Genomic DNA, 14864 nt, shown 5'->3' on the forward strand with positions numbered 1-14864 from the left:
GGAAAGTATTCTCACATAATGAATCCCCAGGCACATCATCCTGAGGTCTCTATTTAAAAAAGGTCAGGAAAATAGCAAAAGTTGGTAATAGCCAGTGCCATTGGATTTTCTAATAATATGATGACAAACATGAAACAAGTGTCTGTAATAAGAATTTGTAGAAATGAAAGGGGATTATGATGGCAATTCAATGTCGGGAAATTACCACCAGAAACCACAGAAGGGTAGCCATTTTTTCACAGACTAAACTGTCAACCATGATAATGTGAATATATCATTTGTCAGTTAAAAACTTAAGAATAGCATTTTAATAGATGTCAGTCACCATATCAAATATTCATAATCTCCAAACTAGATATAGGAAGCTAGCTGATATACTGGATAACACACAGGGCCTAGATTCAGGAAGACTCGTGTTCGTGGATTCAAATCTGGCCACAGACACTAGGTGTGTGACCTTGGGCAAGTCCCTTAACCCTATTTGCCTTAGTTGCTCATCTAGCTAGAGAAGGAAATGGTGAAACACTCCAGTATTCTTGCCAAGAATACCCCTAATGGGGTCACAAAGAGTTGGACATCATTGAAAATGACTGAACAACAACAGCAACCAAACTAGATGGGACAAAAAGTTTTCAAAGTATAGTCCTTGCAGAGGATATCAAAACTGAGTAGGAAGAGAATGAGAGAGATATGAGAGAGATCTTTATCATTCTGTCTGCTACTGAAGTTGTGCCAGTGATGCCTTCAGTTATTCTACAGCGGTTTCATCCAAATAACTTTGTTCAACTACAACAGTCAGTTATTTTGGTCACCTGTGTATTCCATGGAGAAAGCTAAGTGGCTCAGTGGATAGAGTTTTTAACCTGTGTTTGCTTTAATTCACTGGAGAAGGAAACGGCAAACCACTCCAGTATCTTTGACAAGAAAACCCTGTACCCATGAACAGTCAGACATGACTGAACAACAATGTATTCCATAGAGCATTGAATTTTAAAAGATAATTGCAGGATAGTGGTTTCCTTCAGGACTATCTTTGTCTGGACTCCATCAAAAAGATGAAAACAATAAGATTTAATAACTTTCATTTATATAATGTTTAAAGTTTACAAAATGCTTTATATACATGTTTATAGAATACATAATAGGTATACAAATATGTGCATATATATTATAAATAAATACATATACATTATAGTTTCACTTAAGCCTCGTAACAACCTTAAGGTTGGTATAAAAGACATTTTTATCCCCACTTTATGGGGGAAGAAAGTGAGTCTTAGAGAGTTTAAATAACTTTACATCATCATCATCATTATATTTATGTGATGCTTTAAAGTTTGTAAATTGCTTTCCTAAAGGTTATCTCACAAAGGGAAAATGTGACCTCAAGGTCTGCATTTAATTTTAATACTCTATACATAATTGCATTGTTCTTCTAAGTCCTCTTCCTCTTTCCTACCAAAAAAAAATCATTTAAAAGATAAGGAAGTTTGCTTAAATGCTCTAGTGAATTGAAGGGTACAAAGTCTCAACTCATTTCTGTGTTAAAAAAATTAATGTAAAGTTCTGTTGGGTTAGCAGATAGGTTAATACCATATCCATTTATTAGCTGTTCCTTTGAAGACTTTTAAATATTTAATTTGAATTATGTTTCCTGAAATCAAAGAAGGTAAGCATATCTGTCACATGAGAAAAAAATCATTTTCCATGTACTGCATTTCTTATTGCTTGTAACTCTCTTCTTGACAGCAACACCTTTCCTACCTTTCTTCATTTCTGCTCTATGGGCCATGAAAACTGCCATTACAAAGGAGAGAGTTCTATATGAACGGTTTTGATTGGTTTGATGCTGATGCAGCAGAAATTCAATCAGCTGGTTTACATGAGAGTTTACCAGGCTCAGCAATCTGATGAACTAAATATTCCCAGACATCAACATCCTGAGTCAGTGGAATATCAATTACATGAAATAAGAAAGTTGAGGGAACAGAAATGAATGAGGAGGAAAGGAGAATTAAAGGGAAGCTGCTGTGGTATCTAGTGTGGCAAAAAAGGTAAAGTCTAGAAAACAGTGGGTTTTTTGATAGAATTATTATAACACTTTTATAGAACACCCCCCACCCCCAACACACATACAAATGATATATTTGCCTGACTACTGGTGGTGAGCCTCTCTATCCTTAGCTATGTGAATCCTCAGAGAACATGTGCTTAGGGTCTTGCCAAAAACAAAGTGAAAGCCTTTTCCGCTTGGTAGACCTGTGAAAACGTGATGCTAAACTGGTATAGCTCATAAGACTCCAATGTATCCTCAGTGTCCAGTTAAAGAAATGGAGTAGTACTTTTATATATTGATCATCTCATTTAGGAAGGCAGCTCTGTGACTCAGTGAATATTGTTGGATTTGAGCTTAAATCCTGCCTCAGAAATTTACTAACTGTATGACCCTGGGCAAATTACTTAACTTCTCTTAGTCTCAGTTTCCTCATCTGTCAAGTGGGCATAATATTAGTATCTACCTCAAAGGCTTGTGAGAATCAAATAAGATAATATATTGAAAAGAATTTATAATTTTTAAAGTGCTGTATAAATGTTAGCAGTTTATTATTATTTTTATATTTTTTACTTCCTTCGTGAATATTCATTTCACAATGAGAACTTAGAGGCAGGAGAATTTATAGGGTGGTACCATGTGTATCTAAATCAACTTAGCAAAAAACTTAAAAAACGTAAACTTAACAAAAGGGTGACTAGGTATTTGGACTTTTTTTTTTTGGTCAATAGTATTGTTATTCTTATTTAAAGAAGACATAAAAAATTAGAAAGCAAAAGACTGTAGCTAGGAGTTTCTATTCCCAGATGAACTGGTTCACGCTCTCCATACTCACAGGAGATTGTATTGTAAAATAGTGTGTGAGTTTATTAATTTACAGTGGGAGGTGTACTATGCCTTAGGACTAACTAAGGCATAGGGCTTTTGCATAGGGCTTTTGCTTCCTGGCATGTAGCTCTACTTAGGAAATCCAATTACAGATCAGCAGGTGCTTTAGATAAGCCTGGAATGAGAGAATAGGAAAATCTTTGATGCTAAGTAGTTTATTCAGTCAAGGAGAGACCTAAAGAAATTATTCTCTTTTACTCCAGAGACTTTTGTATGTTTTAAAAACAGAGCCTGTTTCTTAGTGTCCAAGAATTCTGGCCACTTGAATATCCATAATTGGCTAAAAAAATTAATCCCAAATTTTTCTTTTAGGCTTCATACTAAGCATTAACCTTATATTAATTTCAAATTCAGTTTCAGAGTCACTTAATTGATGATTTCTACATTAGTTTTAAATACATTTTCTTTCATTTTATATAAATGCATCTTTCTTCCAGCATGTGGGGGAAACTGAGAAACAGTTGAGGAAAAAAAAGGGCGATAGAATCAATGTGTCATTATATAAAGAGCACTTGATAGGAAATTGATACCCAATTTTAGACCATATTGTTCTACTATGTCACCTTGAACATGTTGCTTTATCTGTTTTTTGTATAATGATGGTATTATACCAGGTAATTTTCAAGATCTCCATATTCTTTAATAACATGAATAATAATAATAATAATAGCTAATATTTATATCATTCTTTAATGTTTGCAAAATGCTTTACAAATATCTCATTTTATCCGTACAAAACTTTGGGAGTTGGGGTTGCTAACATTGTCCTCGTTTTATAGATGAAAAAATTGAGGCAAACAGAAGTTAAGTAACTTGCCTAGTGTTCAACAGGTCTGGACTTGAACTTGTCTTCCTAACTGTATTTTCAGGGCCAAATAGTGACTATGATATAATAAGCCCTGAACTGTCCTTTCTATGTGTCTCTATACCTACCTGCAGGGTTTTAAAATGAAAATATGATTTCACAGCCCTGAACAACATACCTAGGTATCTGTTTATGCTGAGAGGAATTATAGGAGCTAGAGCTAGCCTGGATCTTAAAGACCATTTAGTCCAACTCTTGCACTTTGCAAATGAAGTTGTGACTTAGAGAGGCTTAATTGACTTTCCTCCATTTGCACAGGCATTAAGAGCAAGCTTAGGGCAGCTAAGCTGTGCAGTGGATAGGACTGGGGTCAAGAAGACTCGTTTTCCAAAGTTCAAATCCGACTTCAGATACTTACTAGCTGTGCGACCCTGAGCAAGTCACTTAATCCTGTTTGTCTCAATTTCCTTATCTGTAAATGAACTAGCTAGAGAAGGAAATGGCAAATCATTCCAGTATCTTTGCCAACAAAACCTCAAATGAGGTCACAAAGAGTTGGGCGCAATTGAAAAACTACTGATCAACATGCAACAAAGTAACACGTTCAGATTTAAATCTAGGTCTTCTGATTCCACATTGCTTCTCTAGCACCTCTAATATACTTCTTGGGATCTGGGGTGAGGATGTATTCTAGCAATCAGGCCAAATAGTCATCATAGTTAAAAAAATCTTGAAATGTTTGAAAAGATAGTCACAACTGTCTATCTATCTATATACACACATACTGTACATAAATATTTAGCATGCATTAGAACATTCAGATAAATAGAACTTTGTTCAGTGTCTTCTGTCAGCATGTAACTGGCTTTCAGTAATGGAAATTTATACAGTTTCCACTGAAGTTTTACTTTAGTGCCATTATTGTAGTGATCCAGGATTCATGAGAGTCCTACCAAGCTTCAGAACTATGGACCTGTGACCTACTGTATGTCTGTTGTCCAAGGACCTGCCAACCAAACTTTGGAAAGGTCCATCTCAGCCACAGTGTGAACCCTTTGGACATAACAACTCTTAAAATATTATGTCTAAATTGTGGCACGATTATGATCTGTGAAGGCTGAGGGAGTATCACAAACTGACAAAATCACAGATCCTTGAATTCTGGCTTTGAATTTTACTTTGTTAGGGGAATTTGTCATTACCTATATACTTCATTCACCTCCCCATCTGTGTCCCCATGGTGCTTTCTATATGGACCAAAGTCAGAGAAAGCATAATCTATGTTAAGTATCCAGGTCCTATATCTGCTCTTGGGCATAATTTCTTCCTTACAGTACAATCCCATTTTTAGGAAAGAAGGTATTTTAAGGCTCTTGGGATCTAGATATGGAAGAGCCATCTTGTTCAATCGTCTCATTTTGCAGAAGAAACTGAGATCTAAGGAGATTGTGACTTGCTCAAAATCATATAGGTAGTAACCAAAAGAGGTGGGATATGAACCTAAAGTCCTTTGGTTCCAGACTACAGCTTCTTCCACTGTGTCAAGCTGCATGTTCCCACTTTTCTCTAATACTCCTGTATGTCATAAAGACTAGAAGAGATATACCCAGACCATTTCACCCTCCTTTGATCTCCTTTTGAACTGAAGGTATCTGACTCCCACTAATATTTTTTATGGAAAGTCTTTGAGAAAACTTGCCAAATAAGTGTACTTAGGAGAATCTACAAATTTATGCTTCTGTAGAAAGTGGAGAAAAGGTCTTGACATAAGAATTCTGAATCATTATAAGATCACTTGGTGTTGGGTGTTGGAGGGGTAGAATTAGAGGGAAGTGTACAGAAGTATTAAAAAATTTTCTATCATCAAGGAGCTTGCAATCTTGTTGGGAAAATAGGGCATACATGGGATAATTGAATAATATAGTAAGGCACTATATGACGAAGTGCTTAAATTAGTGTTGTAATTGCTAAAGGAGATCTGAGGAAGGTGAGATTTTTATTGTGAGAAAGACATTCAATGATTTTGTATGAAAATAAATTCAGTATTTCCCTTTTGCCAGTGAAGAGGCAGTAACACAGCACATATCACTTAAAATCTTGTAAGGCAGAGAAAGATACTCCTATATATTGATTTCTTTCAAAGGAATAACATTTTAAAAGATACTAGTGTCAAACATCCCTTAATGTTTATGGGTTTTCAATTGTATTTGAAATAAGCATCTTTGATAAAGGTATCCTTTAATGACAAAGTGTCAGGAACATTCTGCGTGTTTTCCTAAACAAACACAAATTCAACTTCCTTCTCAAGCAAAGGAAAAATGAAGAATCTGATGCTTACTGTGTCTTTGGTCTAATAGTTATGATATTTACATAATGACACCATTTATGAATATATTCAAGAGTCACAGTGGATGATTAGGCATGGATTAGTTGTGTGATTTACATCTGTGGCAAGAGTACCCATACAGATTCTTTGGATTATATGTAAACAACATCCAGGAAAGATGTTTTTGATGATAAAAGGAGATAATAAAACATCTACTTTTATTTTTTTAATGGATTCCAAACTGATGTACCTTTCTACATAATGGTCTACCTGATTTGGTATATTTTTCTTAAAACTGTGGTAAATTTCTTAATATTGGGTATAATCCATAAGATTTTACTACTGCACTGTGCTTTGGTATTATCTAGCTGTAATTTAAGAATATTCATGCCTTGACATTTAGAATGAATAGTTCTCTTTAACTTTCTTATGCGTACTGGTTCCACAGTCATTTTCCATGGTTGTATTTGCTACTGATAATGTTAATTCTATAAATATAAATTGCTCCAAAGATAACCTCCTAAATGATCCTTTTCTTAGCAAATGCTTACTCTGTTAGGTACCTAGTTCATTCAACCAATGGTATTTTTCTTTGAATTGAACTTAAAGTAAATTAATTTGGTTTGGATAAAATGTTATGTTGATGTATAAACATAATCTCAAATGAACAGATAGAAGATCTTTTCTTTTCACTCGTTTATTTAGAGAAATCATTTTTCTTTCTCTATGTCATCATTTTATATCCCATTTCTTTGGGAACATATTTGATTTTTCCATTGATGATGGTGTTGTCTTCTGTCCTTAATTTAGTATCATACCATCCATTTATTCTACTGATACCAGCCATCTTACCTTTGAAGCAAATATACCTGTTTTTTAGATTATTGCTTAGTATTTTTGCCTGTAATCATGACCAGTGTTGACATGTAGCATGTCATAAAAGTAAAAACAACTACAACAGACTTTTACAAGATATAAGGAGGATTACTGGAAGGCCACAATTTTACAGCTAAAAGGAAGCAGAGTTTAGAGGCAATTATGTATATAATTCAAATAATACTTTGTCCCACCCACTTTTAATCTTTATTCTGGGTATTAGTACTGAACCCAAGTAACAAAAATTACATTTCCCCCTTCCATGACAATATTAATTATGTAGATATATAATACTGTAATACCACTTTGAATATCAAACCATTCTTTATTGGATGATCTGGTTTCAACTTACCAATTCTGGTAAGTAACTATATTTAAAACAAAGCAAACCTTAACGGACAAATAAAATCTCAATCACTTATGATAGTGTTTTGAATCTGATTGCAAATCCTCCTCAATATGGATAAAATACAGCTAAAGCCTTCTATTGCTATTCTCAACCCGTATCACTGTCTCTTCATTCTACTAGGATTTAATTCTAAATATCATCCTTGACTTTTCTAGAAGCATGAAAAATAATCCAGATATGTTATTTAGCCTTGAAAATGAAGTTAAATTATTCTTTGCTTTTGTCTCTCAATATTCCACTTATTCAGGTAGATAAATAAATATAGACCATTTCTTATTAACTGTTTTAATGATTTAGATCTAAATTCCATCATATCCTGAGTCATTTCCTTTAATTTTTTTCCATCTGTAAGACTGTTTCTTTTCTAGAGGAAGCTGGCATGCCTCCACGTAGGTTAACATCTGTCATTGTAGTCATCTTAGTGTAGATGCTTTCATTGCCTTCTTTCAAACTATGAACCCTTATGTTTCTATATGCTTTGGTGCTTCTTTGGAGAATATATTTACATTTACAATATCTATGAGCCTTCTTTTGTTTTAGAAGTATTGTCTGTGTATGTAATTTTTTTGATGAGATAGTACATCATTAATTTTTATACTATCATCACAACATCCTTTTTAGCACCATTTTCCTCCTAACTTTTAGTGAATATAATGGCAATTTCATATTTATGAATGAAATTTGCAAAAAATGAAAGTATGTCTAACTTACCAGTATATTGCATATAATTTCATATGAGAGAAAATAAAGGCTTGCACTTTTGAATACAGTATCATCATTCCTATTAATACAGGTCTGGTGTGGTTTTTTTTCGTTATATGGCTGTGACATGTTGTCAAGGATAATAATTTTCAAATCAGCCTTCAGTGGGTAGAAATGAACTAATCTTTTCAAATGCATGTTTTATCAGTGCATTCTGATGATAACCTCTTCTTCCACTTCAGCAGTGAAACCCTGATAAAGCATCCTTGAGCTTTGTTTGTAAAATATAAAAATATTTTGTTTTATTTGTCCTGACTGTTGTAGTTATTTAAAAAGCCCAAATGAAAGATTTCCTGTTGTCACATGGCAAATGGAAATACACTTAACAATGAGTAGAATGTACCTTAGTGGTGATGTAAATTCACACTTATTTGGAACAAATACCCTTAGCCTCTTTCATATATACATAGAAGTATTTGTCTCTTTGGGGGTTAAAGTGACAGTTGCTGTAAGAGCCACTTTTGTTGAAGAAAGTCCTACAGTGCTGCTCTGGGCCCATTTTCTCTCCCAAAGTTAAAGAAAGCAGAAAGTGAAGGTTAAGAATAACAGGTGAAGTATTGCCTTAAAGACTACATATACATATCACTCTACTAATTTTGTTTTATATTTCTCATTTTACTATTGCTACCTTCTAAGCAATAATATCAGATTATATCATATAAAGTTTATTAGACCATAGAATTTTGGGGAATAAAATGATACATTGATAAGAGTGGTTTATAAAAGGTTACATACAATGATATCCACTCATACTATATGTGTATATATACATATCTGATACATACATGTATATATTTAAACATAAACTATATAATGCAATTATATTTATAGCAATTCCAGTTACAACTTTCATATATCAAGTATGAACCAGGACTTTTAATCTTGTATATTATTAGAAAAAAATGTCTTTTCTTCTTTTTTTGTTGCAGAAATCAAAAATCTCCACTTATGACAAAATGTGGGCCTTTATGAGTAGCAGGAGGCAGTCAGTGCTTGTCAAAAGTAATGAAGAAGGTATCCAGCGTGTACTCACCTCTGATTATGCCTTCCTAATGGAGTCAACAACCATTGAGTTTGTCACACAGCGGAACTGTAACCTGACACAGATTGGAGGCCTTATAGACTCCAAAGGTTATGGCGTTGGCACTCCCATGGGTAGGTTACATGTCAGCTATTTGTACTTTGTTCATTAATCTTAGCTGCAGCAAGAGGATGGAAAAAATTATGATTCCATATGGCATTAAGGATTTTCTGTTTGACCTCAGCAGTGTGCTTTGCTCTTGGAGTGATTAGAAACAGGGCAACATTTGCATGTTTAAATTTGAATGATTATGTGGAAATAGAGAATGAATCATAATACAGGTAGTAAATATGCACATAAATATAGTATATTCTTATTACCTACTTCCTTCTTAACAACTAGCCCATTTTAAAATAATTTTATCTACCATTTACTATATATAGAGTAAATTTAAGAATATTGAGTTGGGAGACTTATGATCTTGTCCCAGTTCCAGTACTAACTAGCTGAGGTAACTAGGTAATACAGTGAATAAAACACTAGGCTTGGAGTCAGGAAGACCTGAGTTCAAATCCAGCCTTAGACACTTAGTAGTTTTATGACCCTGGGCAAGTCACAAAATCTCATTTTGTTTCAGTATTAGAACCACTCTACGAGAGTTGTTGTGAGAATTATATGTAATGATGTTTTTTAAAGTACTTAGTACAGTGCCCAGGACATAGTAAGTATTTAATAAGGTCTTCCTTCCTTCTTTCCTTTATTCCTTTGTTCTTTCTTTCCTTCTTGTGTGAGCAAATCACTTTATCTCTTTGAAGCTTATCTTTCTTATCCATAAAAAGGAGAGATCTAGATGGTCTCCAAGGACATTTCTATTCATGAATTTCTATTGAAAAAAATCTAACAGCATAAAATTTAAATTTACTTAGAGTCAAAATCTTATAAACTAGTTAAGTAAGGCTAGAGATGGAAGAGACTAATATGTTTGTATTGTTGGAGATTTAGAGCTAGAGCAAGTTTCCTTAATTTATAAAAAGGGAATGATACTTTTAAAAGAAATTAGTCACAGACTAATCCTGCCTTGCTGAAAGTCATGGGAAGATCTTAGGTTCTAAATCTTAGTAGGCCTGCACCACATACCCAAAGAGAGAAGAAGCAAATGGACTGTCATGTCAAGGTCAATCAATAAATAAACATATACAGGGTACAAATTGATTTAAATAAGAAATTAGGGGGCAGCTAGGTGGCGCAGTAGATAGAGCACTGGCCCTGAAGTCAGAAGCACCTGAGTTCAAATCTGACCTCAGACCAAACACTTAACACTTACTAGCTGTGTGACCCTGGGCAAGTCACTTAACCCCAATTGCCTTAAAAAAATAAATAAGAATTTGGTTATGTTGACCTTTGCTTAGCTGAGAGTAATATGCATTTTATACCTCAAAAATGTGAGTCCATTGCTAGTTCTTCAGATAAAACAAGAGTATACTATAGACGTTCCTCATTTTGAGTAAACCCTATAAGAATGTTACCTGTTTCAGACCTTGAGAGTTTGGAACTACTTGGTTGTTCCTAAATCCTTAAGATTATACATTTCCTAAATCCTTAAGGTTATACACTTCAAAGATTTGTACCAACACTAGTACCAATACGATGAGTCTTATGGCAAGTCTTGGTAAAAAGAAATCAGTAATTCCTGGAACTATCCTCAAATGAAGCACCCCCATTGCCCCCTTCCCCACTCCAACCCCTTTTAAAAATTATGTTACTATTTGATACTAAGGATCTAACTCTGAGTGGTCATATTGTGGTTGGAATACTACAGTATGAGCATGTCACATATAAACTCCTTTTTTCACACACACACACACGCGCGCACACACACACACAGAGAAAAGGTTTCTGCTTAGACTACTGGATAATATTTTCCAATGAGATACATTATATTTATAATACTTGTGGTTGGGAAAATAATACTCTATAAAGCTTAACTTTGCATATATATTTTTCAATAGTCACTCTATTCTATAAATTGAAGACTTCCTGTAACCTAATTCTAAATATATCCTTGGGTTGACAGGCAAGATCTTAAAGCAGATTGTAAGGTAAAGTTTTTTGAACCTGGACAATTCTTGGTACCTGTTTAGAGAAAGCAAAGTTATTAACATCTCTCATGACGATAAAGTAATATAGCATGATCCTGTAAAACAGAATTTGGGAATCCAGAGACCTAAGTTCAGATACTTACCTTAGGTATTTATTAGTTATATCATGCTAGACAAATTATGACTTATGCAAAATGGGTATATAAGTAGTTTCATTTCTTATCTCACAGAGTTGCCATGAACAAAACACTGAAAACCTGAAGGCACTATATAATTATGAATTTTATTACAATATTTGACAAGATTTGAGCAACTTCAGATTCATAAACAAATATGAAATAACTTTGAGAAATATACCTTTTGGCTCTGTGACTGCTTCTAGATAGAATTGTTTATATTTAAGTTTCATGGTTGTATTTTATTTTAACTAATGAACTTAAAAAAGTGTACTGTTTACTATTATAAATATGATTTTGTATGTGAGTGGGGCTCAAAACCTGCTGGTTGAGCTTCCTGGGACTTTAATAGAAGAGATCAACATATACTCATATAAATTCAAAAGATCAAAATAAAATCCTGAGACTTTCACCTGGTGTTATTTCAGGATGATTGTTTTCGTTTCATTCCTATATACTTTCAGTACCAAAAGCTCTACAAACCACAATGTGTATTATAATGACATTTTCCTCTTCATCTTAACAACAAATACATGCCCAGTATATTGATTTTTATTTCAGAAGGGAATATATTTTATGTACCTATTACTTTTCTGTTTTCAACATAAATTTAAAAGGGAATATATATGGACAGAATAATTTGAATTCAAAGGTATCACTGTCTTGGTCATTTGCACAATGAGATGGATATTGAGTTTTTTTTTTTATTCTTCCATTCCAATGTAATTATTTTCCTCAAATTTAACTTATAAACATTAAAGACAAGACTTTGAATGAATAAATTTTTATATTTATTCATTCATAACATAGAACACAATTAAAACATTATTTGGAATAGGCACATTTTGAAAGCAGTTTGTATTCATAAAATTTCATCAAAGAAGTGTGATCTAGAAAAAGGTATTTCACACTCCACTCCCTTAAATTAAAGACTTCACTGCAGAGAAAAAGGTTTCAGGCAATAATTTATGATCTGCTATTTCATACTTCTGCTAAAAATATGACTTCATGAATTATTTATATTTGGCTGTGCCATTAATAAGCACAATACCATGCAGTTCTATAGTAGTTGAAGATGAGACACTTGATTCCCCACCCCCAAGCCCTCCAAAAAACAAAAGAAAACAATTTTAGGCAAACAGAATAATCTACACCTGCCAAATATTCTGTCAGCATACTCCACCCAATTATACTCAGTAAATTCAATCATCTGTATCTTTTCTTTTAAAAACTATAGGACAACATATTTAAAACTGGGAAGGAAATTAACTATTTCCTAATCCAACGTCCTAATTTTAGAGATATAAAAACTAAGGCTGACAGAGGTTAAGTGATTTGCCCAAAACCATTCAAGTATTAAGTGACAGTACTAGGATTCAGAACCAGGTGCACTGTCTCTAAATGCCACACCATTCCTGCTTTACCACTATGACTTTTCCAGGTATAGGGAAGTAGGGAGGTTTGAAATCCACATCTTTCTTAAATGGTTACATAGTAAAATTATATTAAAATATTTCCCAAATCATCTATCTAAAATTGACCAAATAAAGATTGTAAATCATGACAAAACATATCCTAGTATCACATCCTCCTCTCCCTCATCAAAGATTAATTTGCTGTACCAGTCTGGATGATGGCAAGGTGGGAACAAGTTCCTGGAATATTGAGTCCCACAAATGCCACTTCTGAATAGGTTGGAATGAAACTCTCAGACTTTGCCAATATTGGAAAAGAGAGGAACTCTGCTTTGGTGTAATGTCCATGTTGTGAAGTCTTAGATTCATAGATCTAGAACTAGAAGAAATTTTAGAAATTATCGATTATACTCCCCCACCCAATTTTACAAATGAAGAAACTGAGGCCTAGATAGAAGTGACTTGTCCAAGGTCACACAGATAGGATGTAGAGGAGCTGAGAGTCTTAATTCAAATGCTCTGTCTTGAAACTCAGTGCTCTTTCTCCTGAAGCACATTGTGTGTCTATAGGGCTAAGAAGAGAAGGCTTCTTGAAAATATGATGACTATTTTGGAAAGGAAAATAAAAATATACTGCCATCAAAATCAACAAAAATGTTCACTTTTTATCCTTATCCATTGGCTTATTAGTAAAGTCAAAGTGTACTTTGGCTGCCACTGTTTAGTTATGTAGTGTAATTTTTCCTGTGTGATTCATTTAGTTTATATGTCATCACAATTCATCAATGGGAGTGTGTCTCACTGCTGTGGTGCTGGAAAACTGAATGTGTCAGAGGCAAGCTATTTAATTAGGGAGGTTCTGTTTACACCAAAATACCTTAGTGGAGTAATCAGCAACAAACACCATAAAGGTAAATGTTGGGTAAACATCAGCTAGTTTAATTATGTTTGTGCAACATTAAATTCCTTCTAGAGTTTAAAACCTATAAGGATCTTTTCCCACCTTTTAAAAATAAGACATTCGCTATGTTGGTAGTTTGTCAAAGACATATGTGATCTGACTCGTAATGAGTTAACTGAACTTTGCATTACCTTACATTTCGAAAGAAGGACAGAAAAAAATATCAGGTTGGAGAGAGGAAAATGGCAATTCCCAGCAGTTTTCATTAAGGAGTATTTAAAAAGTAGAATCCATTGAAGTACTTTTTCTTTGCTTCACCATAGGCAATAATCTATTTTATCAGAAAAGAGAACATTGCTACCTAATGATGTTTTCTGCAACATTTCTTCCCCTCTTTCTGATTGCCAGTGTTAAAAGCCTATTTATTCTTTCCATCTCCAATGCTGATTATGTGTACCACTTTGTGGAGTAGGGCAGGAAAGCCCAGCAGGCCATGTGCTGGCAGGAAAGCCACAGCATGCAAAAACACATCCAGCCTGGTGGCTGCTATTTTGTTCTGGTTTAGTGTAGTTTTACTCTTCTTTCCTTTCATGGGAAAAATTCAAGGGGAAAAAAAAGGACTGAAAAATGAGGTAAATATTACTAAAAAAATACTTTTTTTCAACATTCATTTTTTATAAGATTTTGAATTTCAAATTTTTTCTCCCCTCCTGCCTTCCATCTCCCCTTCCCAAGAGAGCAAGCAACCCGATATAGGTTATATATGTGCAATCATAGAAACATATTTCCACATTAGTCATGTTGTGAAAAAAGAAACAGAACAAAATGGAAAAGACACAAAAACCCCCAAAAGTGAAAATAGTATGCTTCGATCTGCATTTAGGCTCCGTAATTCTTTCTCTGGATGTAGATAGCATTTTCCATCATGTGTATTTTGGAATTGTCTTGGATCATTGTATTGCTGAGAAGAGTTAAATCAAACATAATAGATCATCATACAAGGTTTCTGTTACTGTGTACAATGTTTTCCTGGTTTTGCTCACTTCACTCAGCCTCAGTTCATGTAAGTCTTTTCAGATTTTTCTGAAACCCACCTGCTCATTTCTTATAACAGAATAATATTCCACTACATT

The 14864-nt window shown here is 33.9% G+C and overlaps 1 protein-coding gene across 1 annotated transcript in view; it reads left to right on the forward strand.

The window, feature by feature from the left end:
* The window catches only part of GRIK2 (glutamate ionotropic receptor kainate type subunit 2), a 790978-nt gene that overhangs the window by 736615 nt on the left and 39499 nt on the right, over positions 1-14864 (forward strand). The window contains exon 14 of the mRNA XM_027855426.1: positions 9049-9274. Within this exon, the coding sequence (XP_027711227.1) occupies positions 9049-9274 (226 nt within the window). The remainder of the gene's footprint in view (positions 1-9048; positions 9275-14864) is intronic.

Source organism: Vombatus ursinus, unplaced genomic scaffold, assembly GCF_900497805.2.
Source record: "Vombatus ursinus unplaced genomic scaffold, bare-nosed wombat genome assembly UNPS02000582.1, whole genome shotgun sequence".
Taxonomy (NCBI): domain Eukaryota; kingdom Metazoa; phylum Chordata; class Mammalia; order Diprotodontia; family Vombatidae; genus Vombatus; species Vombatus ursinus.